The 25,847-nt window shown below is 49.5% G+C and overlaps 1 protein-coding gene across 1 annotated transcript in view; it reads left to right on the top strand.

Moving 5' to 3' along the window:
• The first annotated feature begins 7,335 nt into the window (after positions 1-7,335).
• WBP2 (WW domain binding protein 2) overlaps positions 7,336-25,847 on the top strand; it is a 57,331-nt gene continuing 38,819 nt past the window's right edge. Inside the window, exon 1 of the mRNA XM_075349604.1 lies at positions 7,336-7,463. Coding sequence (XP_075205719.1) covers positions 7,405-7,463 — 59 coding nt within the window. The 5' untranslated portion in view covers positions 7,336-7,404. The remainder of the gene's footprint in view (positions 7,464-25,847) is intronic.

The raw sequence follows: 25,847 nt of genomic DNA, 5'->3' as shown, positions 1-25,847 counted from the left end.
TCTCCCCGAGATTCCTTCCATGATTAATCTGTAAATTACAGTAAATAAACACACACACACACACGAAAAAATCCTTTATTTCTAATAAAGGATTTTTTCTGGTGTGTGTGTTTATTTACTGTAATTTACAGATTAATCATGGAAGGAATCTCGGGGAGACGCCTGACATGATTAATCTAGGACTTATTGGCAGCTATGGGCTGCCAATAACTCCTTATTACCCCAATTTGCCAACGCACCAGGGCAAATCGGGAAGAGCCGGCTACAGTCCCAGAACTGTTGCATCTAATGTATGCGGCAATTCTGGGCTGCTGACTGATATTGTTAGGCTGGGGGGCTCCCCATCCTGAGAATACCAGCCTTTAGCCGTATGACTTTATCTGGCTGGTATTAAAATTGGGGGGACCGCACGCCGTTTTTTTAAATTATTTATTTATTTATTTATTTTACTGCACAGTATAGACCCACCCACCGGCTCCTGTGATTGGGTGCAGTGAGACAGCTGTCACTCAGCGTGGGGGGCGTGTCTGACTGCAACCAATCATAGGCGTCTGTGGGTGGGGAAAGCAGGGAATACGAGATTGATTAATGAGCGGCCAGCATATTCAAAGTAATTGTTGCCGCGTATTCTCTGCACAGCTGTTCCTCGCTGCGCCGGTGATCGGGGAGCGGTAAGTATGAGAGAGGGCTGCTAACTTCATTCACTCGGGGGATTAGCGGTCACTGGTGAATCCTTCACAGGTGACCGCTAATCAGTACGCGGCACACAGACAGAGCCGCGGCATGACAATGAAGTCGGGTGAAGTTCACCCGAGTTCATTCTCATCGCGCAACTCTGTCTGCTGTCAGCCGACATGTATCAACGACATTGTGCAACACACAAACGGACATTCCACACGGACATTCCACGTACACATACACGGGCATTTTACACACAAACACGGACATTTTACACGTACACACGGCTCGTATACGCCATCACACGGATGCCAAACGTACCGGAGAAACGCCCCAAATAAACGGAACACGGACCCGAAAAACGGACCGTGTCACACGGACGTTTTTTTTGCGGAAGTGTGTTTTAGGCCTAATACGGAGATTGTTATTGTGCACTTTGTGATCATTTAAAACCTTCCTTGAGGTTTATATATAGTAATTTTAAACAAGTTTAAAACTGTGTACAAGTACTTGTATTTTTTCAACTTGCATTTTATCAACTTTTATTACCAGCAGATGGTAGCCGTCGGCCGAGGCTCCATATGCTTAAATGTATTGTGGTGTTGATTGTAATAGAGGTTTGTGATTCATTATTTATTATTTTTTATCTGTGAGTGGAAAATAAAATAAAATAAAATACTATTTTTATCCAAGTATATATTGTTGTGGTTTAGCGCAAATTATTTTATATATAGGATTAATTATTCTATATATTATACATGTGAATTTTATAAACTCTACTTTCTTGGATTATAAAACCTAAACATCCGAGCTGACCACAACAGGTATGTATAGAATCAGCCTGATTGTGCCAGTATAGCACTGGCTATAGGGTATATACGAAAATCCAGGTGATTGGTTCCCTTTTAATTTCGCCTGAGCACAAGACAGGATCTATTGTTTACCACCATTCTGCCTCATACAACGGCGAGCTTTAGAAACCTCCTTACTACTACCATGACGTCTATTGCACAAAGGTGATTAGCCTTGATGCATTGCTACACTGGGGTCTCTGATTTGAATACAATAAATGATAACATTTATGCATAGTTTGTATGTTCCCCCATGTTTGATAAGTGATGGATATGAGTGCACAGGTATGACCGTTTCCATAACTTCCACAGGCAATAAGGTTAGTGTCACAAGGCATTATTAGACTAAGTGCTAAAAGTCTGACTGTTGGGTAAATGTCTGAAATCATGACATCACAGATGCTTATCATACTGGTAGTACAAGTCATTAAAGGGGTTGTCCGGTCTAAATCTATAAGCCTACAGTTACTCTGTGTCACTTTATGTGACTGTGTGAAGCCCACCTGCAGTAGTCGCCTCCGGGACATCACTACACCTTCAGGGACGCCACAGGGTCTTCACTGGTATTTCTGGTCACAGGTATGTCAGTTTTGTATGAATATGAGTCGTGACGCCACTCACGGTTTGCGGTCAGGGATATGGGTGACCACCACTGCAGTTTTAACGAGTGTCTGGGGCTGATGGAGTCTTCAGTCGGATGGTGTGGCCTCCCGTGAGTGAGGCTGGCCCCAATGGCTTGGGTGTGTAAAATAACAGGTCCCGGAATAACTCAGTCTCAGTCCAAAATGTCTTGCAACTGATCTTTACTCACTTTTAGATGTTCTGTGAGGTGCCCGTGCGATGCTGAGATTAACCAGGTGGAACCAGGTATCCTTTAGGCCGGTCTAAGGGTAACCGTTAACTCGCCTTCCTAGCACTTCTTGTTTCGGATAACCCCTGACTTGAAGTACCGTGGCATTCATCCAGGGAAGTCGCTACTGCCTTTTTCTCCCCTTTTTGGCCCGTTTGCCGGCATCGTGGACCAAGTGAGATGGCTCCAGGCTCGATCCCTCTTATGGGCCCCCTCGTTGCTGCTGAGGCTCGGACTCTAGATGGTTGGTGAGGGACTTGTAGTTCCCCTCACGGACAGCTTTAGCAGATCAATAAATGGATGTCTACACTAGGGACCTGTTCCCCGTGCGTGCTTAGTCACCAGAGTCCCCGTACTCGACCGACTGACTCCCTCAGCGTCTTTCTGACTGACTGACTGCTAACCGTTCTCCCCCGCTAATGGCTACTTCACATACAGGGTCTGACTAGGCCTCACTCAATGCAAATATATTGACTGAGGCCACCACCTTCTAGTCGTATTCTGGCTTGGAGTATACATATCGCATACTCGCAGCTATGTTATCGCCTTTCCTGGCACTGAAACTGGTAAATCCTCACAGTGCGCAGTGTGTGCGATGTGATGATTCATAAGTCTGCAGTCACACAGAGTGACACAGAGTAAAGGGGGCTTTACACGCTGCGACATCGCTAATGCGGAGTCGTTGGGGTCACGGAATTGGTGACGCACATCCGGCTGCATTAGCGATGTTGTTGCGTGTGACACATATGAGCGATTTTGCATCGTTGCAAAAACGTGCAAAATCGCTCATCGTTGACATGGGGGTCCATTCTCAAATATCATTACTGCAGCAGTAACGAAGTTGCTCCTCGTTGCTGCGGCAGCACACATCGCTATGTGTGACGCCGCAGGAACGAGGATCCTCTCCTTACCTGCCTCCCGGCCGCAATGAGGAAGGAAGGAGGTGGGCGGGATGTTACATCCTGCTCATCTCCGCCCCTCCGCTTCTATTGGGCGGCCGCTCGGTGACGTCGCTGGGACGCCGCAAGGACCGCCCCCTTAGAAAGGAGGCAGTTCGCCGGTCACAGCGACGTCGCCGGGCAGGTAAGTATGTGTGACGGGTCTGGGCGATGTTGTTCGGCACGGACAGCGATTTGCCCGTGTCGCACAACAGATGGGGGTGGGTACTCACGCACAGGACCGATATCGCAGCGTGTAAAGCCCGCTTAACTGCAGACTTATGGATTTAGAGCGGACAACCCCTTTGAAAAGATTATCTGGGACAAATATAGTGATGATCTCTCTATAGGATATGTGATCAATATCAGATCGGTGGGAAATCGACATCTGTCAACCCCAATGGTCAGCTGTTACCTGGCTGTAACTTTGCACGGAGTCTGATTCACTAGGAGCTTAAAGGGAAGGTGTCGTCCAAAAATTTCAGTATCTGACAAAATGTAACATTTTAATGGTTTGTTAAAATATTTTTTATTTTTAATTGAGCAAAATATAAAAAAAATTAAAAGTTTGATATTTTCCACTCTTAAACACTACGGGGAGCAGCTGCTGAAATCCTACTGTAGAACTATCTCACATTACAGCTGCAGTAAAAGTGGGTGGAATCTGCTCTCCTGTGTGTGATGTCACCTCCCCCTCCCAATCTTGGTGTTTCCAAAAGGATAAGGATCAGGCTGGACTCACACGAGCGTATGGCATCCGATGCGAGAGCATCGGATGCGATATGCTAATGTCCCCCGGCTCAGGCTCTGCTGCGAGCGTGAGCCGGGTGTCATGCGACTGTAACCCGATCTTGCGATCGGGTCACAGCTGTGAAGCTGAGTGCAGGCGCTGCGGAGGAGAGGGAGGGGTTAATCCCCCCCATCTCCTCCACTGTCAGCCTGTGCGTAGATCGCACTGCACTGGGATAACATCCGAGTGCAGTCCGATGTATCTCTCGCATCCATTCACTTGAATGGGTGCGAGAGATACGGCGGTAGCAGCAAAACGCAGCATGCTGCCGCTTTTCTCGCATCCAGAATCTGGATGCGAGAAAAGCTGACCAACAGCTCAACCTCATTGCCTAACATTGGTCAGAGTGCAATGCGAGAATTTCCGAACCCTCACAGTGCAGAGCCATTTTGATGATGACCGCAAAGTGATCCTAATGTCTAACGTGTCACCACATAGCGCTCTGCATGCCCCATACCAGCAATGTTCTGCCGCATGCACACCCGCCCTCAATGCTCTGCTGCATGGACACCCGCCCTGCTCTGCTGCATGCACACCCACATGGAATGCTGTGCTGCACGCACGCACGAAATGCTCTGCCGCATTCTCTCCCCCCCAATGTTCTGCCGCTTGCTCGCCCCCCAATGCTCTGCCACACGCACGCGCTCCCAATGCTCTGCCGCATGCACACACCCTCAATGCTCTGCCGCATGCCCCTCCAATGCTTTGCTGCACGCACGCCCCTCCAATGCTTTGCTGCACGCACGCCCCTCCAATGCTTTGCCGCATGCACACCCCTCCAATGCTTTGCCGCACGCACGCCCCTCCAATGCTTTGCCGCACGCACGCCCCTCCAATGCTTTGCCGTACGCACACCCGCCCGCAATGCTCTGCCGCATGTACGCCTGAAAGCTCTGCCGCACGCACGCCCCCCCATGCTCTGCCGCACGTACGCCCCCCGAATGCTTTGCCACACGCACTCCACCTAATGCTCTGCCACACGCACACTCTCCAATGCTTTACCACACTCACGCGCCCCAATGCTCTGCTACACACATGCCCCCCCAATGCTCTGCCGTACGCACGCATGCCCGTGTATACCTCAGTATACTGCGCTCCGATGAGCTAAAGAGCGGAGGCCCGAGGTGAGTGCGGGGAGGGGAGCAGTGGTGGGCAGAGTGGCAGCAGAGGGGTGGCGGGAGGGTAGCGGCTGCAGGGGGAGGGGAGAGTGGCAGCAGATGGGCAGCGGTGAGGGAGACAGAGGGTAGCATCGGCGGCGGGAGGGTAGTGGGGAGAGTGGCAGTGGTGGGGGGTACAGAGGGTAGTGGCGGCGGCTCGGCGCCAGAACTCACATATCCTGAGCAGGTGACGGGGAAAGTGCAGCACACAGCATACGCTGTGAGCTGCACAAAGATGATTTCCTCACTCTGCTGTGATCTGGACAGCCCAGGGGGGTTGTCCAGGTCACAGCAAGAATCAGACAAAGTGCAGGAGATAGGGTCGGAGAGCGACAACGGCGCCTTCTATGCACAGGGGCTGCCATATTTGAGGTGAATAACTGCAAATCCATGATGGCAGCCCCCAGTGCTTCAGCAAAACTAGAATTAAATAAAAGCTAAATAAACAATGAATTTAATTTTGTATTAAAAATACTTGATTTCATAATCACTGTTAGGGTACTTTCACACTTGGCGTCAGTTGCAATACGCTGCTGTGGAAAACAGCGCAATCCATTAACGGCTTGCACTGTTTCCCATAGACTTGTATGGACGACGGATTGCGACTGTTGTGTCTACGTTGCATCCGCCGCTCAACGCTGAGTCGTTATTTTGACTGAGCGCCGGCCAGATAGAACGCAGAATGTAGCGTTTTTTAGTGACGAATTGCGTTGTTTCACATTGAGCATGCTCAGTGCTTGTGTGAAATCAACGTCCAGGGAATCTCTCTCTGGTGGCGGCCAATCAGTTGATCGCCTGGCAGCTTTTATGAAGATCAGCTGATCGCGCAGCCAAGCAACCATCCGTTTTTTTTTGCAGCATCAGTCACATCAGTTGTGCCACTATCTGCAACACATCCGTTGCATGAGTCACACAACTGATTGTGACGGATGCCGCACAACGCAAGTAGCCTTATTAATACAAAAATAGAAAAACGCGACACCCTACCTTTAATCTGCAGTCCCAGGAGCAACCACTAAACTATGTGCGGTGCTGCGCTGTTGCGGCGCCATACGTTATTTACTTCCCACTAGAGCAGATTACAGTTGATCGGTAGGTGTGCCAGGCCTTGTACCTGCAATCTATTATTGATAGGTTATATGTTAGTCCCAAACAGCCTTAATAAAATTATAGTCTGGGACTACAGAAAAAAAGTAATTTATATTACACTTGTGGGAATTTGGCCTAGGACTCCCAGTCTTTTGATGGGTAAGAGTCTTTGAAGGAACGGGTGCTCTTAGCCCAGATGGGGTTTAAGAGGAAGCTGTCATCAGGACATGACCTATTTAAATTAGGTTTTTGTGTTTCATGTATTTAAAAAATATATTTTTTTATATCATGATAGATATATATATATATATATATATATATATATATATATATATTTATATATATTTAGTAATTTTGCAATTTTCAGGCTGGCAAATGTTCTTACAACAGTTTCCTTATCATCAGAGACAGGTAACGCTTCTATAGACAGCTGATAGCCCAGGAACCACCAACCACAACAGATGTCACAGCTCACCTGCTCCACCTCTCTTCACATGACATTGGCGCAGGCTCATTAGATGTTTCAATACAAAAGATGGTGTCGGGGTCTGACCATGCTGACTATGTACATGTGGTGTTTCATAAAACAATAGGAAATTAGTGACATTCTCAATGGGCAGTGTGAAACTTGCCAGATTTTATATTTGTAAACAGAGTGTGATATGGAAAAATTAAGGAAAAAGTATTTTAGAATGACATATAACACTAAAGCCTGATTTAGATAGTAGAACATTTTTGGCAGTGGATGGCGTGCAGGGCGAGCACTGATTGGCTGTAATGATTGTCGCTGACACTGTTTACAATTATGCAACTTTATTGTTCCAAAGATCACAGTGACAGTCAGCGAGCCCCGCACTGCTCATTGCCCCACACACACGTGCACCGGCACTTCCTGTTATTGATTCCTTCCTCTCAGCCAATCAGGTAACAAGATCTGTCCTCTCTACGAAGCACAAAGGCGGGGCTATTTCGTTGCTACGTAACCACGCAGCTGTGACCGCTGATTGGCCGCATCCAAGGTGCGGGTGGTGAGTTACTGCAAGACAGCAACATGGCGCTGAACAGAAACCATACGGACGGCGGCGGTGTCATAGTGAACAACTGCGAGAGGTGGGTGAGCGGTTCTCGTGCGCATAAATCCAATATACATCACTGTGTACACTATGGAGGCTGCGGCTGAGCTGCGGAGCATCCTAAGCACCAGAATGACAGAAAGGGCGGGGCTTGGTGTGATTGACGGGGATACAGGCCAATCAGGAAGCGTTTATCATGTCAAGGCTGTCTGTGCTGTTCAGGTGATGCTTTACATAGGGGTGATTTCAGCTCTGGGGCAGAATTATGTGAATATACATGTTCTGAGCATTCTCACTGCACAGAATATAAAACACTGGCCCACATTCACTTACACTAATGGAAAATGGAATCTTAGTCCAGGCAATATAAACCTGGCATCCGCTTACAGGGAACCTGTCACCAGATTTGGGGCCTATAAGCTGCGGCCACCACCACCGGGCTCTTATATACAGCATTCCAACATGCTGTATATAAGAGCCGAGGCTGCTATGTAGAACGTAAAAAGCACTTTATAATACTTACCTAAGGGTGGTGCAGTGCAGACTGGTCAGATGGGTGTCTCGGTTCTCCGGGTCCGGCGCCTCCTCCTTCTGAAGCCTGGGTACATGACGCGTCCTACGTCATCCACACGAGCCACACAACAATACTTTGATCTGCCCTGCTCAGGGCAGATCAAAGTGCGCCTGCGGAGGACCTCAATGCCGGCGAGTGTGGATGACATAGGCATACCTCCCAACCGTCCCGGATACAGCGGGACAGTCCCTCTTTTGAGCCTTTGATCCCGAGTCCCGCCCGTGGGCCTGAGTGTCCCGTGGCTCCACCCACCCACTGTAGCCCTGCCTCGCTGTTTCTCCCTTCTATTCATTACAGAGTCGAGCGCGCACCTTGAAACTCCTGTGACTGCTGCTGAGGTATGAATCACCCCCTGCAGCAGAGCGACCCCCCCCCTCCCCCAGAGCGGACATCCCCAGCCCCGGAGCTTCCCTGCAGCTGTTCTCTCTGACTCCCCGTGTGCGGCTTCTCACTGCTGCAGACACACGGGAATCAGGAAGCTGAGGAGAAAGTGCAATCAGCGCTTCTCTCTCCTGCAGATAGCACTGGCCAGTAATAACCTATGCAGAGTGACATCTGCAGGCTTCTATTAGCTTACCGATCAGTGGTCTCCTGCCTGTGGAGCTGCTGGGTCCTAGCTGTCCAACAGCTTCAGCTCTGCTTTATCCTGGCTCCCCTACCAGTTAAAGGGAACATGTCAGCAGAAATTTCACAATGAAAGTAATAGATTCACCTCTGCAGCTCCTGGGCTGCTTCTAGAAAGGTTCCTGTTGTTATTGTGCCCCCTTTGAGACCTACAAAAATACTTTATGAAGTCTTACCTTTTTGTATGCAAATGTTTTTTATGGTCACGGGGGCGGGCTGTCTAGCGTCCGTTATTCCCCCTCCTGCCACTTTACACAGTCCCCCATTGCTCATTTACATACACAAGGACGCCTTCCTCATGTAACTGTCCTCCCGAAGTTTTGCGCATGTGAACACTTTTTCAGGTGATTGCGCAGGCGCGAGATTATGGGCGGCGCTGTGATTGTCATCAGCAGCGTTATCCAAGTACCTGCCCATAATCTCGTGCCCGCACTTTTCCCTCTGACTCCACTGTTATGCGCAAGTGCTGGCCATATGAACCATGTTACCTATTACCGCTTGCACGAGATTATGGGCGGGTACTTGGATGACTTTGCTGATGACAATCACAGCGCCGCCCATAATCTTGCGCCTGCGGTAATAGGTAATGTGGTTCATATGGCCAGCGCTTGCGCATCTGTGGTGGCTCAGAGCGATCACGGACAGCTTCTGCAGTTTCAGTTTGCTGAATGGGTGTGGATGGGGAGTGGATATGGGCGTGACTGTGAAATGGGTGTGGTTAGGGGGCGTGGCCTAAAATTTGCCAATCTGAGGGACGTAAAGGGAATCTAACAGATGGTATATACCATAGAATCTGAGGGCAGTGTGATGTAGGGACAGAGGACCTGAATCTAGTCATGTGTCACTTACTGGATTGTGTGGTGCAGTTTTGATGAAATCCTTGTTTTCTCTGCTGTAGATGTAGCAGTGCTATGAATGCTGAGCTGTAAATAACCTCACTGATTGGCAGCTTGCTGTGCTTACTACATTGTCAGCAAGCTAGAATAAATCATATAAAAAATAATGCAATTGAACCATTAGTAGAAATAGGTAAAGAGATTGTCCATGACTTTACTTTTCCATTGATGGCCTATCCTTAGGATAGCTCATCAATGTCTGATCGCCCGGGGTCAGATACCCTACACCTCCGCACATCAGCTGTTTTCGGCCCTCGGCGGCAGTAGATATGCTCAGTTCCAGGGCTGTCCCGTCTTCTGATACTAGCCGGGTACTGCACATCAGCCTCCTATTGATTTGAGTTGAGGCAGATGTCCAGTACCCGGCCACTATCAGAAGACGGTGCAGCTCCAGAACTGAACATTTCTGACTGCCTGCTGCCATCACCGGCGCCGAGAGCACTGCAGCGGGGGTGCGAGATGTCAGACCCCATTCAGATTTTGCTGCGCTTTTCCTAAGGATAAGCCATCGATGTAAAAGTAGTGGACAACCTCTTTAAAATGTATTTTATGAACAAATTACATTGTAAAAAAGGTATGTCAATTAGCCAGTAGATGGCAGTACAAGAAAGATTGGGGAAATAGATATGATCGATATTAATCCTGAATAACAAAGTATGAAAAAGATAGAATTAACTACTAAAAAAAGAAGAGTCCTCAGAATCGACCTGATCAATAATAAATAGTATGCTTCACTTGTTAGGATGTTTTGCCAGTTCCCCAACGTGCGTTTTGATGCTGCGCCTTCTTCTGGGGGAATGGCCAAACACCCTATGTCAGATCCTTATATACAATAAATGAGCCAATAAAAACCAGTGATACATACAAGGGATGGGACACTAATGGCGTATGCGCATGTCGGCGTCTTCTAGTCAGCCCCATCGTCATGGGCGTCGGTAATCACACTGGAGGTACGCCCACGTGGATCACATGAGCGGGCGCCTGGACACTTGGTCAAAATGTCATTGAGGTTATTAATGTGGACAGAGATAGAAACGAAGGTGCAACAAGACGCATGTGCACTGTTTGCAAATAGGCACACAATGAAACAAAAAGCACTGAGAGTACAGGTATTACAGACACATTCACATAGATCACAAGCGTGATCTTTGAATACAGGTATAAAAAAAGCAATGAAATAAGGATAATAGCACAATCCATGGATAGAATATATAAAGAATAGTAATACAATTCAGAAATCTAATAGCAGCAATAGGAAATAAAGTGACAATACATCTAGTGAGATATGCAATCTAATATATAAAGCTGTGTGTGTGTGTGTGTGTGTGTGTGTGTGTGTTTATGTCCGCTAAAGGAATCTGCACTGTCACATTTATAATCACGAAATTTTGCACAGACAATCCATGTGACCCAGGGAACGTTGTAGACTATGTTTTGACTGGAAAATTTAACCCTGCGCTTTACAGTTACTCTCCAAAAAACCTGCCTACATTAAAGTGAAAGGAGCCTGGAACTACTGGTTATTAATAGCAGCTGTGATTGGTTTCTATAGGAACAAAGGACAGTCACAGTATAAGAAGCTTATGTGTGAGGTAATATGATGTCGGTGGAGAGATGGATAGAGAGAGAGACAGAGACAGACCGGGAAAGAGAGACAGACAGACAGAGACAGACAGAGGCAGATGGGGAAAGAGATAGGCAGGATTTTTTGATTGATTTGTAGTCTTTTGTTTGTGAACCCGGCCCCACCACACCTATTGCCAGTCCACGTTATATGCATATATAGCCTGGGTCTCAGCTTCCCATACACAGTAAGTTTTTTAACTGCATGAGAGGACACACACAAGCTAGGGACCCCAACGTAGAGAAATACTTTGGCGTAGTGTTGGGGCTCTATTGCATTGATCAATTCAGTAGCTAAATTTCTCTTTATTCATCTGTTCATGGCAGTAATGCAGATTCCATTTTCATATTTTCATCCTTACATATAGCTATTGGATTTTTCATGTCAGTATTCACACAGCAGTTTCTGCTTTTCATATATTCCCCTTACATAGTCACTGGTGTGCATACCTTCTCTCCATATAGAAAGATAGAAACAGACAGCCAGAGACATAGACATAGACTGGGAGAGAGACAGTAACAGTTACTACCCCGGGCAACACCCGGGTACTAAAGCTAGTATATCATAAAACCCAAAATATGTGTAAAATGGCACTGAAGACTTAAGGCCCATTCACACTGTGCCCTTTCAGTGGTCCCGTAGGGGCTTACATCCGTACCCCCCTGTAGTGCTAACAAATTAGTGGCCATCAGGAATCCATATTGGAAGTCTGTCTTTAAGAAACCCTTTGAGATATTAGTCTGCAACAGTTATGGTTCATGTTAGCTTGTTTTTCTGTAATTTTCCCAGACACTTGGAGTTCTAGTTCTAGTGAGAATCACTCAGTCCCACAGTTTTCTTATCAATATTTACTGATAATGTGTGTGTTTTATAGTATGGTAAAACGTGTGAAACCAGGAGCTTTTTGGCATGTCTCATCCGATGACGCATTTGTCAAGTGTACGTTGGCATCTGAAGAGTTGGCCACTCAGAGGAGGGATACTATATTGGACAAATGGAACCTGTTAGAGTCTGCGTAACAATTGGTTACGTAAGCAATTTGTTTTCAAGTGAGATATAGACTGGTGAAGATTTCAGCTAAGTCAGAAGCCTGTTTACCTGTGGACGGGACGCCCGTGACACCACAGTGTGGATCCCAGGAGTTTCTCTGTCTTCGCTGTTTTGCTTCTCACAGTTGATGTTTTCCGGGCAGTTGATGTAAGGCTCCTGGTGAAGTTTCTTTCTTCTATGTAGTGTGTAATGTAAGTACTTTACCTTTACGCAATATCACACTATTTCCTATTTTCTGTAATCATTTAAACATTATAATAAAATGAATCACCTTTTTTAAAGCCGTATCCGATCCCTTTAAATACTTGGCAAAACACCCCCACAAATGGGATTTGGATGTATGCGCCAACTGGGCCATATCTATATATATAATTGCCTTATTCTGTCTGTCTGTCTGTCTGTCTGTCTGTCTGTCATGCTCCGAAATTGTGTCCTTACGGTGACACAAAGCTGATTGGCCGCTGGGCTCGCCATGGCCCCGCCCCCCCACACGGATTGGCCTCTCGCCCCGGCTCTCTGCAGGCCCCGCCCCCCTCACGCAATGCACGCTCGCTCTGGCCCAACTGACACGGAGCCCCGATTCCCAGGTGAGTACACACACACACATCAGATCACACTCACTCTCACACTCACTCTCACACACACCTCACACATCACAACATGCTGGGATATCGCTTGCTTCTACACCGGCTCCGTCAGGATCCCAGCAGCGCCACACATAACCTTGCGATGCTGGGATCTTCACGGAGGCCGTGAAAGCTGGTAACCATTATACACATCGGGTAACTAAGGTCCCTTAGTTACCCGATGTGTATCATAGTTACCAGTGTACACCGGCTCACACTCACTCTCACACACACCTCACACACACATCACATCGCATCCACACATCAAGGTCCTGCAGCGGCGGAAAATACAGACACATAACAGCACACACATAACAGCACACACATAACAGCACACACATAACAGCACACACACATCACATCGCATCCACATACTCACAACATCCTGGGATATCGCTTGCTTCTCGGCCTCGATACTGTGCTGTTGTGATCTTCCAGGACCTGCCGGAGGATCACATGGCCAGAAGCATGTGATATCCCCGGATGTTGTGAGTATAAGCGCGTATGTGCGATATCGTCAGTGTCTGTGTGTGTGAGTGGATGCGATCGGGTGTGTGTGAGTGGATGCGATCGGGTGTGTGTGAGTGGATGCGATCGGGTGTGTGTGAGTGGATGCGATCGGGTGTGTGAGTGTCGGCAGAGGAGCACGGCGTGCTGGAGGAGGCTGGGAGCAGAGAGGCTGATCATGGGGAAGGCTGGGAGGAGAGAGGCTGATGCTGGGGGAGGCTGGGAGGGGGAGGCTGGGACGAGAGAGGCTGATGCTGGTGGAGGCTGATGCTTGGGGAGGCTGATGCTGGGGGAGGCTGGAAGGAGAGAGGCTAATGCTGGTGGAGGCTGATGCTTGGGGAGGCTGATGCTGGGGGAGACTGGGAGGGGAAGGCTGATGCTGAGGGAGGCTGGGAGGAAGGAGGCTGGGAGGAGAGAGGCTGATCCTGGGGAAGGCTGGGAACGGGAGGCTGATGCTGAGGGAGGCTGGAAGGAGAGAGGCTGATGCTGGGGGAGGCTGGAAGGAGAGAGGCTGATGCTGGTGGAGGCTGATGCTTGGGGAGGCTGATGCTGGGGGAGACTGGGAGCGGAAGGCTGATGCTGAGGGAGGCTGGGAGAGGGAGGCTGGAAGGAGAGAGGCTGATGCTGGGGGAGGCTGGAAGGAGAGAGGCTGATGCTGGTGGAGGCTGATGCTTGGGGAGGCTGATGCTGGGGGAGACTGGGAGCGGAAGACTGATGCTGAGGGAGGCTGGGAGAGGGAGGCTGGGAGGAAGGAGGCTGGGAGGAGAGAGGCTGATCCTGGGGAAGGCTGGGAAGGGGAGGCTGATACTGGGGGAGGCTGGAAGGAGAGAGGCTGGAAGGAGAGAGGCTGATGCTGGTGGAGGCTGATGCATGGGGAGGCTGATGCTGGGGGAGACTGGGAGCAGAAGGCTGATGCTGAGGGAGGCTGGGAGGAAGGAGGCTGGGAGGAAGGAGGCTGGGAGGAGAGAGGCTGATCCTGGGGAAGGCTGGGAAGGGGAGGCTGATGCTGAGGGAAGCTGGAAGGAGAGAGGCTGATGCTGGGGGAGGCTGGAAGGAGAGAGGCTGAGGCTGGGAGGAGAGAGGCTGATGCTGGGGAAGGCTGATGCTGAGGGAGGCTGGGAGGGGAAAGCTGATGCTGGGGAAGGCTGGGAGGACGGAGGCTGGGAGGAGAGAGGCTGATCCTGGGGAAGGCTGGGAGAGGGAGGCTGATGCTGGAGGAGGCTGGAAGGAGAGAGGCTGATGCTGGCGGAGGCTGATGCTGGGGAGGCTGGGAGAGGGAGGCTGATGCTGAGGGAGGCTGGGAGGAGGGAGGCTGGGAGAGGTAGGCTGAGAGAAGAGAGGCTGATGCACACACACGCACACACACACACACACACACACACACACACGTGCGCGCACTGCACAACACACCACACACACACACACACACACACACACACTGGGAACCACAAACAACTGCCCTACACAGACACCCACACACACAGACAACGCTGCACACACACAACACCCAACACACAAACACCGCGGCACACACAAATATACGCACATACCGCACAACACACACATTGCACAAAACATACCTCCCCCCAAAACACACCACACACACACAAACCGCGCAACACACACACAACGCTACAGACACACAGCGCTCCACAAACAACACAACACACGCAACACACATACAACACCGCTCTCACCCCCCGTCACACCCAGACAACACCCAGAACATGTACAGCGCCTACACAAACACTTGGTAACTACAGACAACAACATCTCTCTCTCTCTATATATATATATATATATATATATATATAACAAAAATCATACATGAACTACACAATACGTAAATTCTAGAATACCCGATGCGTAGAATCGGGCCACCTTCTAGTACTATATATAATTGTGCAGACAGAACCACTTTGACTCAGTCTATGACTTCTGGGTGTCCGCCTCCGGTAGGTGTATATGCCTGAAAATGGTGCAAGACAGAGCACACGGTGACTCCCTCTGCGCCATAGTCAGTGGCCCTGTTGGCACATATGTAGGGGGTTTGGACATAAGCCCCAAAGGGACCACTGAATGGGGGACAAAACGCAGTGTGAAGACAACCTTATGGGGAATTTGTAAAAATATATAATCAGTATATAAAAAATGAAAATAAACTTGATATAATAAGCAATTAAAGTGACCGTACATATTATGGAACAATATGATGTGAACAAGAAACCACAAAGGTTTATAACGTGGCTGTGCAAACATGTATGAATAAAATACATGATATCATTAATTTAACACAAGAAGAAGTACGCCTGCAACTGAGTAAATTAAACATTGACAAATCCCCCAGACCAGATGGCATTCATCCACGAATATTGAGGGAATTGAGCTCCATAATCGACAAACCGCTGTATCTCATCTTCTTAGACTCTCTTGTAACAGGGTTGGTGCCTCAGGATTGGAGGATTGCTGATGTGGTACCGATATTTAGGAAAGGTAAGAGGGTAGATCCAGGCAACTACCCTCCAGTAAGCCTGACCTCATATGTTTGCAAAGTTTTTGAGGGCATTTTAAGGGATGACATGCAAAAATATATTACAGGAAATAATATAATAACTGACAGACAGCATGGATTCATGAAAGATAAGTCGTGTCTAACCAATCTGTTGTGGTTCTATGACGGGGTAAGTGCAAACCTGGATATTGGTAATGCAGCTGATGTGATTTATTTGGACTTTGCAAAAGCATTTGATACTGTACCACAGAATAGCCTTAGGCCATGTGTCCACGCTGCGGAAAATGCGCGGATTTTGCTGCGGATTTCTCGCGGAAAAACCGCGGATTTTCCGAAAATCTGCAGCAGCGGCACTTCCAAGCCATTTCAATGGCATTTTGGAAATGCTGTGTCCATGCTGCGGATTTTTCCGCGGCGGATTTTGATCCGGAAAAATCTGCAGCATGTCAATTATTGTTGCGGATTTTGATCCAGATTTTGCCTATAGAATGGGGGAAAAAAAAAATCCGCATCAAAATCCGCGGCAAATCCGCGGCAAAAAAAAGGTGCGGATTTGCCGCGAAAGTCGCGGATTTTCATGCAGAAAAATCCGCAGCAACATTCTACCGTGGACACATAGCCTTATACTAAAGCTCCAGAAGCAAGTACTAGGGGAAACTATATGCAACTGGGTAAGGAATTGGCTAAAAGATAGAAAACAAAGAGTAGTCATAAATGGTACATTCTCTAAATGGGCTATAGTCAGCAGTGGGGTGCTGCAGGGATTTGTGCTAGGACCGATTCTTTGTAATCTCTTTATTAATGACCTTATGGATGGGATTGATAGTAAAGTGTCAGTCTTTGCTGATGACACCAAACTATGTACAGGTGCACGGAAAGGTGAAAAACCGCCCAGGCATGTGCACTACAATACTTTGCTCTGCTCTCAGCAGGGCAGAGAGAAGTGCACAGAAGCTCAATGGAGGCCTCTTTGTGGATGAAGTAGGATGCATTATCCACAGGAAGGAGGACAGTAACCAAAAGCAGAAAGGAGGCGCCGTATCGAGAGCAGTGACACTCATCGAATGTATCGCTCCATAGGTGAGTATAATAAAAGCTGTGGGGTTTTTTTTGTTATATAGAGCGACATGGGCACTTATATACAGTATTCTAGAATGCTGTGTATAAGGGCTCACAGGTGGTGGCCACAATTTATAGGGGTGCACTTTGATCTACTTTGATCTACACTGCTGTTGGCCGACCAAAGTATTTTAGTGCGCAGGCTCAAGAAAAGGTCAAAGACCACCCGGGTAGATCAAAGTGCGCAGTAGCACAATGGAGGCCTCTGTGTATGACGCAGGACACGTGATGCACACAGGGCTGGGCAAGAGTACGGTGATCCACAAGATGGAGGAGGTGCCGGATTGAGATCAGCGACAACCATTGGACAGGATCGCCGGATAGGCGAGTATTATAAAGGGGTTTTTCTTCATCGTTCCTTATGGGAGACCCAGACCATGGGTGTATAGCTTCTGCCTCCGGAGGACACACAAAGTACTACACTAAAGTGTAGCTCCTCCCTCCGAGCATATACACCCCCTGGATAACCAAATCTAACCAGTTCAATGCTTTGTGTTCAGGAGGCACACACACACTTGCATTCTCATCTGATTTTGATTTTTTGGAAAAGAGTTTGAAGAAAAGCGGGTCCAATCCTGGACTCCCGGCATGTCCCTTCTCACCCCACTGTGTCGGCGGTGTTGTTAAGGTTGATTTCAGGGCTGGAGCCCTTCATGCCGTGCTCCTTCACCATCCCTCGGGCTCTGGCTTGAAGTGGGAGCTAGCACGGTTCTTCCTGCCTTGCAGGAGACCGGTTTCCATCCGCAGCCCCTTTTGGATCCTGCCGGACGGAGCACTCATCCCTCAGGGACCTGGCCTGCGTCTCACAAGCTAAGTATATGAGACGTGGGTATTGAGGGGTCCCTTGTACTTTATTGTTGGGGAGAGTGTGCTGTGTAACTATGCTGAAATTTCCGGCCGGTTCTCTGGTTTTCTCTGGAGAACCGCGCCGATGGTGCCTGCTAGCCGGCCGCATTGTTAAATTTAGGCCCCGGCTTCGCCTGAGGCCTACTTTCGTTTTCACTGCCCCTGCATGCCAATCATGCAGAGGGACAGTGCGGCTCCGCCCAGCGGCTGTTCAGCACAGGGAAGGGATACTCCTCTCTGAGGAAAGATTCCCTCCCCTGTATACCTCCTTTGTCCTCCAGTTCCCGCTCCTTTTAGTTGGCCGCGCCCCCTCTCCTTGCTCCGACTCCATTTTATCAGCGTTCTCACACTGATCGGAGCTGGCTGCAGCATCTCTCTGGGGGTCCGGCCTGTGGGATCTGGAGGGCACACAAAACGGTCTGGTAAGCCACAACCTCCGGTTGTGGACCTGCTTATATGCTCTCTAGGGGCCATTCTAGCTCAGAACCCCCACTTCAGCAGCATGTCTCACACAAGGAGCAAGGCTGCAAGGCTGTACTCTATATGCACTGCATGTAAGCTCGTACTGCCTGAACCGAGCACATATCCACATTGTGATGCCTGCTCTAACATGGTGGTGCCTCAGCCTGAGGTCTCATCCCCAGTGGTCCCTCCGGCTGCTCCGGCTCCGGTGGCTGAACCCCCGGCTTGGGTAGAATCCTTCTCTAAGTCTATCTCCCAGTCCTTTGCTGACTCCATGGGACATCTGTCCCGGACTCTGCTGAGCATGCATCAGCCCCCTTCACAGGGTGCCCCTGCTGCTACGGCTCGCTCAGCAGAGCTCGCAGATGATTCTTCATCTGGTCCCAGACCCCGTCCTCCTAAAAGGAGACGCAGGGGCTCCTCTCCTTCCTCGTCCCGCGGCTCTGATTCACGAGCTGAATCGCAGGACGAGGAGGATGCTTTTACTGTGGGCTCGGACGCTACCTCCATGTGCCCCATTGATCTCACCGAGGGTGATGCAGATGTTAGTGATTTGATTGCGTCCATTAATTCTGTACTGGACCTCAATCCACCAGTATCAGAGGAACAACCCTCTCTGGTAGAAAAACACCAGTTTACCTCACCTAAGAGAACAAGGAGTGTGTTCTTTAACCACTCCAGTTTTCAGGCCACTGTGACCAAGCCCAGGGCCTGTCCTGACAAACGCTTCCCAAAGCGTAGTTCTGATGACCGTTTTCCCTTTCCACCAGAGGTGGTCAAGGAGTGGGCTCATTCACCAAAGGTAGACCCTCCGGTGTCTAGAATCTCAGCCCGGACAGTTGTATCTGTGGCTGATGGCACCTCACTTAAGGATTCCACTGACCGCCAGGTTGACCTTCTGGCCAAATCTGTATATGAAGCGGCAGGGGCCTCGTTCTCCCCATCTTTTGCAGCAGTGTGGGCTCTTAAAGCCGTCTCTGCTTCTCTGGAGGAGATGCATTCCCTCACCAGGGACTCTATGCCCGAAATGGTTGCCTTAACTTCCCAGGCTTCAGCCTTTTCATCCTATGCCATGTCTGCCATTCTGGAGGCTTCTCACCGTACGGCGGTGGCTTCGGCTAATTCCCTCGCTATCCGCAGGATCTTGTGGCTTCGAGAGTGGAAAGCAGACGCTTCTTCCAAGAAGTACCTTGCTGGCCTCCCATTTGCTGGGCCCCGGCTGTTCGGCGAACAACTGGATGAAATTATTAAGGAGGCTACTGGCGGGAAGAGTACTTCCTTGCCACAAACTAAAACCAGGAAACCTGTCCAGGGCAGGAACCAGTCGAGGTTTCGTTCCTTTGGTTCCTCTAACTGGTCATCCTCTAAGCCCTCGGCCTCGTCCACTAACTCAGCCAAGGACCGAAAACCCAGCTGGCGCACGAGGCCGCGTCCTCAAAAGGCCGCAGGAGCCGCTGCCACTAAGGCAGCCTCCTCTTGACTATCTGGCCGCGCCAGCAACGTCCTTGGTCGGTGGCAGGCTCTCCCACTTTGGCGACGTGTGGTTTCAACACGTCTCCGATCAGTGGGTGCGGGATATCATCTCCCACGGCTACAGGATAGAATTCTCTTCCAGCCCGCCAAACAGATTTTTTCTGTCCACTCCCCCCTGCTCCAAGGCCGCCGCCTTCTCTCAGGCTGTGGCATCCTTGCAGGCCAACGGAGTAATTGTACCGGTTCCCACCCGGGAACGGTTCAGAGGTTTCTACTCAAATCTCTTCCTAGTCCCCAAAAAGGACGGTTCCTTCCGGCCCATCCTGGATCTCAAGCTTCTCAACAAGCATGTTCAGGTGCGGCACTTTCGCATGGAATCTCTGTGATCAGTCATTGCCTCAATGACCCAAGGAGATTTTCTAGCATCCATCGACATCAGAGATGCTTATTAGCATGTACCAATTGCAGTTTCACACCAGCGATTGCTACGTTTTGCAATCGGAGAGGAACATTTCCAATTCGTGGCTCTCCCTTTCGGGTTAGCCACGGCCCCTCGAGTATTCACCAAGGTCATGGCAGCAGTGGTTGCGGTTCTGCACCTCCAGGGGTTGGCAGTGATTCCTTACCTGGACGACCTTCTGGTCAAGGCTTCATCCAGTGCAGACTGTCAGCGGAGTGTCTCGCTCACTCTCGCCACTCTAGTCCAGTTCGGGTGGCTTGTCAATCTACCCAAGTCCACTCTGACTCCGACCCAGAGTCTTACGTACCTGGGGATGCAGTTCGAGACTTTGCCGGCACTTGTAAAGCTGCCCTTAGTCAAACAGCAGTCCCTCCATCTGGCGGTGCGCTCTTTGCTGAGGCCCCACCGTCATTCCATCAGGCACCTAATGCAGGTGCTGGGTCAGATGGTGGCGTCAATGGAAGCGGTTCCCTTTGCCCAGTTCCATCTGCGTCCTCTGCAGCTGGACATTCTCCGCTGTTGGGACAAGCGGACTTCCTCCTTGCACAGGTTAGTGGCTCTGTCGCCACAGACCAGGGGCTCCCTTCAGTGGTGGCTTCGGCCCCTCTCTCTGTCTCAGGGACGCTCCTTCCTGGCCCCGTCCTGGGTGATCCTCACCACGGACGCCAGTCTAACCGGCTGGGGAGCAGTATATCTCCACCACAGAGCGCAGGGCACTTGGACTCAGTACGAATCAGCCCTCTCGATCAATGTGCTGGAAATCAGAGCTGTGCTTCTAGCTCTCTTAGCCTTTCACCATCTGTTGGCGGGCAAGCACATTCGAGTCCAGTCAGACAACGCGACTGCGGTTGCCTACATCAATCACCAGGGCGGGACACGCAGCCGCCTGGCAATGTTGGAGGTTCAACGCATCCTTCAGTGGACGGAGGACTCCAAGTCCTCCATATCCGCAGTCCACATCCCAGGCGTGGAAAACTGGGAGGCAGATTATCTCAGCCGCCAAACCGTGGACAGCGGCGAGTGGGCTCTGCATCCGGCAGTGTTTCGGACAATCTGCCGCAAGTGGGGCACTCCGGAAGTGGATCTAATGGCATCCCGGCACAACAACAAGGTTCCGGTTTACATGGCTCGCTCCCACGATCCCCAGGCCATTGCAGCGGACGCGCTGGTTCAGGATTGGTCCCAGTTTCGTCTGTCTTACGTGTTTCCCCCTCTAGCTCTCTTGCCCAGAGTCCTGCGCAAGATCAGAATGGAGGGCCGTCGAGTCATTCTCATTGCTCCGGACTGGCCCAGGCGAGCTTGGTACCCAGACCTGCTCCATCTGTCCGTAGAGGTGCCGTGGCATCTTCCGGACTGTCCAGACCTTCTCTCACAAGGTCCGTTTTTCCGCCAGAATTCTGCGGCTCTCAGATTGACGGCGTGGCTCTTGAGTCCTGGATCTTGACGACTTCTGGTATCCCTCCTGAAGTCATTTCCACTATGACTCGGGCCCGTAAGTCTTCCTCGGCAAAAATCTATCACAGGACTTGGAAGATTTTCCTGTCCTGGTGTCGCTCTTACGGCCATGCTCCTTGGCCTTTTTCTCTGCCAACCCTCCTGTCCTTTCTACAGTCCGGTCTGCAGCTAGGACTATCCCTCAATTCCCTCAAGGGACAGGTCTCGGCTCTGTCAGTATTGTTCCAGCGGCGTATCGCCCGGCTGGCTCAGGTGCGCACCTTCATGCAGGGTGCATCTCATATCATTCCGCCTTACCGGCGGCCTTTGGATCCCTGGGACCTTAATCTGGTCCTCACGGCCTTGCAGAAACCCCCTTTTGAGCCACTTAGGGAGGTTTCTTTGTCCCGTCTGTCACAGAAAGTGGTCTTTCTAGTGGCCATAACTTCCCTCAGGAGAGTCTCTGATTTGGCTGCTCTCTCTTCGGAGTCACCTTTTTTGTTTTTTCATCAAGACAAGGTGGTTCTCCGTCCGACTCCGGACTTTCTTCCTAAGGTGGTATCTCCTTTCCACCTTAACCAGGATATTTCCCTGCCTTCCTTTTGTCCGGCTCCTGTTCATCGCTTTGAAAAAGCGTTGCATACTCTGGATCTGGTGTGGGCGCTCCGGATCTATGTGTCTCGCACCGCTGCTCTTAGGCGGTGCACCTCTCTTTTTGTGCTGACCACAGGCCGGCGTAAGGGCCTCTCGGCTTCTAAACCGACCCTAGCCCGTTTGATTAGGTCGGCCATATCCGATGCCTACCAGAGTACTCAGGTGCCTCCCCCGCCGGGGATCAAGGCACACTCGACCAGAGCTGTCGGTGCCTCTTGGGCTTTCAGGCACCAGGCTACGGCTCAGCAGGTCTGTCAGGCTGCCACTTGGTCTAGTCTGCATACCTTTTCAAAGCACTACCAAGTGCATGCTCATCCTTCGGCAGATGTGAGCTTGGGCAGCTGCATCCTTCAGGCGGCTGTCGCCCATTTGTGAAGTTAGGTTTCGCCTACTTCTCAGTTTTCTGTTTATTCCCACCCATGGACTGCTTTGAGACGTCCCATGGTCTGGGTCTCCCATAAGGAACGATGAAGAAAAAGAGAATTTTGTTTACTTACCGTAAATTCTTTTTCTTATAGTTCCGACATGGGAGACCCAGCACCCTCCCTGTTGCCTGTTGGCAGTTTTCTTGTTCCGTGTGTTTTCACCGGCTGTTGTTGTAGACAGAGGTTCCGGTTGTTCCGGGTTTTGCTCTATCTCTACTTGTGGGTGGATGTCCTCCTTCAGCTTTTGCACTAAACTGGTTAGATTTGGTTATCCAGGGGGTGTATATGCTCGGAGGGAGGAGCTACACTTTTTAGTGTAGTACTTTGTGTGTCCTCCGGAGGCAGAAGCTATACACCCATGGTCTGGGTCTCCCATGTCGGAACTATAAGAAAAAGAATTTACGGTAAGTAAACAAAATTCTCTTTTTTTACGTTCTACAGAGCAGTCTGTATACAGAATGCTGTATATAAGGGCTCACTGGTGATGGCCGCAGCTCATAAGGGAAAAACCTGGTAGCAGGTTCCCTTTTAAGGTTGTTGTCCAGCTGCCGAATCACTTTGGAGCCAATCTGATGTTTGGAGCCAGTACCTGATGGTACTGCATGATGAATAAATATCTGCCTGTATTTCTCAGCAATGAGACACAAAGAAATGGACAATGTTGAAGAACAAAGACAGTTGTTGGCCAAGGTAGCTTGCTTGTGCAGTAGTACTTTTCTTCAAAATCGGAAAATGTTCAGAACTGGCAGCAACCATTGGGACTTAATAGCTATACCCATCTACTGTTAGAAGATGGAAGAATTGCTACAAGGGACTCAACTATACAAAGGAACTGAGGGACAGAAAAATGTCAGCAGATGCTGTGGACTAATGCGTCAAAATGTGAAATATTTGGCTTTACCACAAACCAGATGTTCACCAAAGGGCTGGAGAGTGGTACTATACTTGTGAAGCATGGTTTGAGGTTGATTACACGTTTGGGGCTGCATTTCAGTAAATGGAATTGGGCATTTGGTCAAGAGAAATGGTGTCCTTATTGCTGAGATATACAGGGAGATACTTATATATCATGCAGTACCATCTGGGGGGGCTTCTGATTAGCTCCAATTTTATTCTATAGCAGGATAACCACACCAAATGTACAGCCAATGTAATTAAGAACTATCTTCAGCGTTAAGAACAAGGAGTCCTTGAAGTGATGTCATGATATGGTCCTCACAGAACCCTGATCTCAACATCATCAATTATGTCTGGATTACATGAAGAGACAGGATTTGTACAAGCTTACATCCACAGAAGAACTGTGGTTAGTTCTCTAAGATGTCTGGAACAACTTCTTTGATGAGTTCCTTCAAAAACTGTGTTTGAGTGTACGTAGAAGAATTCTTTCTGTCTAGAAGGCAAAAGGTGGTCACATCAAGAAGTTATTTGATTTAGATTTCTCTTAGTTCATTCATTTTGTATTTTGTTCATTGATAAAAAAAAAAAGTAATACTGTTAAGGCTGCTTTACACCAGGCAATCTATCGTGCGATAGATCGTCGGGGTCACGGTTTTTGTGACGCACATCCGGTATCGCTGGCGATGCCGGCCTGTGTGACACCTCCTAGCGACGCAGTATCGCTCACAAATCGTGAGTCGGGTACTGCTCGTTGGGTTCCATAATATCGTTTAATTTAGTTGACCATCGTTTCCGTGGTAGCACACGCCGCTCCGTGTGACACCACGGGAACGATGAGCAGCTCACCTGCCTCCCGCGGCCGCCGCCGTCTCTATGTGGAAGGAAGGAGGTGGGCGGGATGTTTACGTCCCGCTCATCTCCGCCCCTCCGCTTCTATTGGCCGGCGGCCGTGTGACGTCGCTGTGACGCCGAACGTCCCTCCCACTCCAGGAAGTGGACGTTCGCCGCCCACAGCGAGGTCGCACGAGAGGTAAGTATGTGTGACGGGGGTTACTAACTTTGTGCGACACGGGCAGCGATTTGCCCGTGACGCAAAAAGGACGGGGGCGGGTACGATCGATTGTGAAATCGCACAATCGGTCGTACCGTGTAAAGCAGGCTTTACTTTTGAAAGTATTTGTACTCTTCAGCATTTTTTCCACACCCGCCAAAATAACATCACCTCAAATGGGAAAGCTGCTTTTGTATTGGTAATAATCCTAATGTCCTAATACAGTACACTGAAAAACTGTATTGTACAATTAGGGTACATGTCCACGATCAGGACTCAGTGGGTCCTGACCTGCGGGGCCGCGAGTCTCGTCCACAGGAGACCGCAGCTGCTCGTACTCAATCTCTCACTTGTGTTCTGCCTACGGAGGATGCATGCGAATCCGCAGCAAACAATTGACATGCTGCGGCCTCAGAAAGCCGCACCTCAGGTCAGTGTCTTCTGCGGAAAAAATAAGCAGTGGGCATGGGATTTTTAGAAATCTCATCCACTATGCTTGTACTCTACAATGCAGCATTTTGGACGCAGCGAAAACACTGATTGTGGGCACGTAGCCTAAAGGCCGCTTTACACACAACCATATCGCTAGCGATCTCGTTAGCGATGTGACACGCCAGATCGTAGATACGATTTGCCGAGATCGCAGATAGGTCATTTTGTGACCGGCGCTACAAAAACGTCCTATGTGCTATCTCGACAAATCGTATCTACGATCTGGCGTGTCACATCGCTAACGAGATCGCTAGCGATATCATTGTGTGTAAAGCAGCCTTTACAGTTTTTATATCAAGCCCAGATTAACGAGTTAAACAACCAGTTTCTAACCTCTTGACTGCTGTGGTCACTAATGACAGCAGCATCTAAGAAGCCAAATTGTTGTGATTTGGAATGACCTACAATTGGAGCATTTACTCTTGTGGGACGCACACTCAGATCCTGATCCTGCTCTATATACGAAGTGTGCACATAAATGCCGTAAATGTTTGTTTGATGTCGCAAAGGGTTTAAGAAAGATCGGTTAGTTCTCATGATATCTGCTTTAGTTAATGGTTGTTCTTCATCAAATAACAATTTTGAAGACTTTTTGCTTAGAACTTAGGGGCCCTTTGCACACTACGACATCGCAAGCCGATGCTGCGATGCTGAGCGTGATAGTCCCCACCCCCGTCGCAGCTGCGATATCT

This window comes from Anomaloglossus baeobatrachus, chromosome 5, assembly GCF_048569485.1.
Source record: "Anomaloglossus baeobatrachus isolate aAnoBae1 chromosome 5, aAnoBae1.hap1, whole genome shotgun sequence".
Taxonomy (NCBI): Eukaryota; Metazoa; Chordata; class Amphibia; order Anura; family Aromobatidae; genus Anomaloglossus; species Anomaloglossus baeobatrachus.
This window is presented reverse-complemented; position numbering and strand designations above follow the sequence as displayed.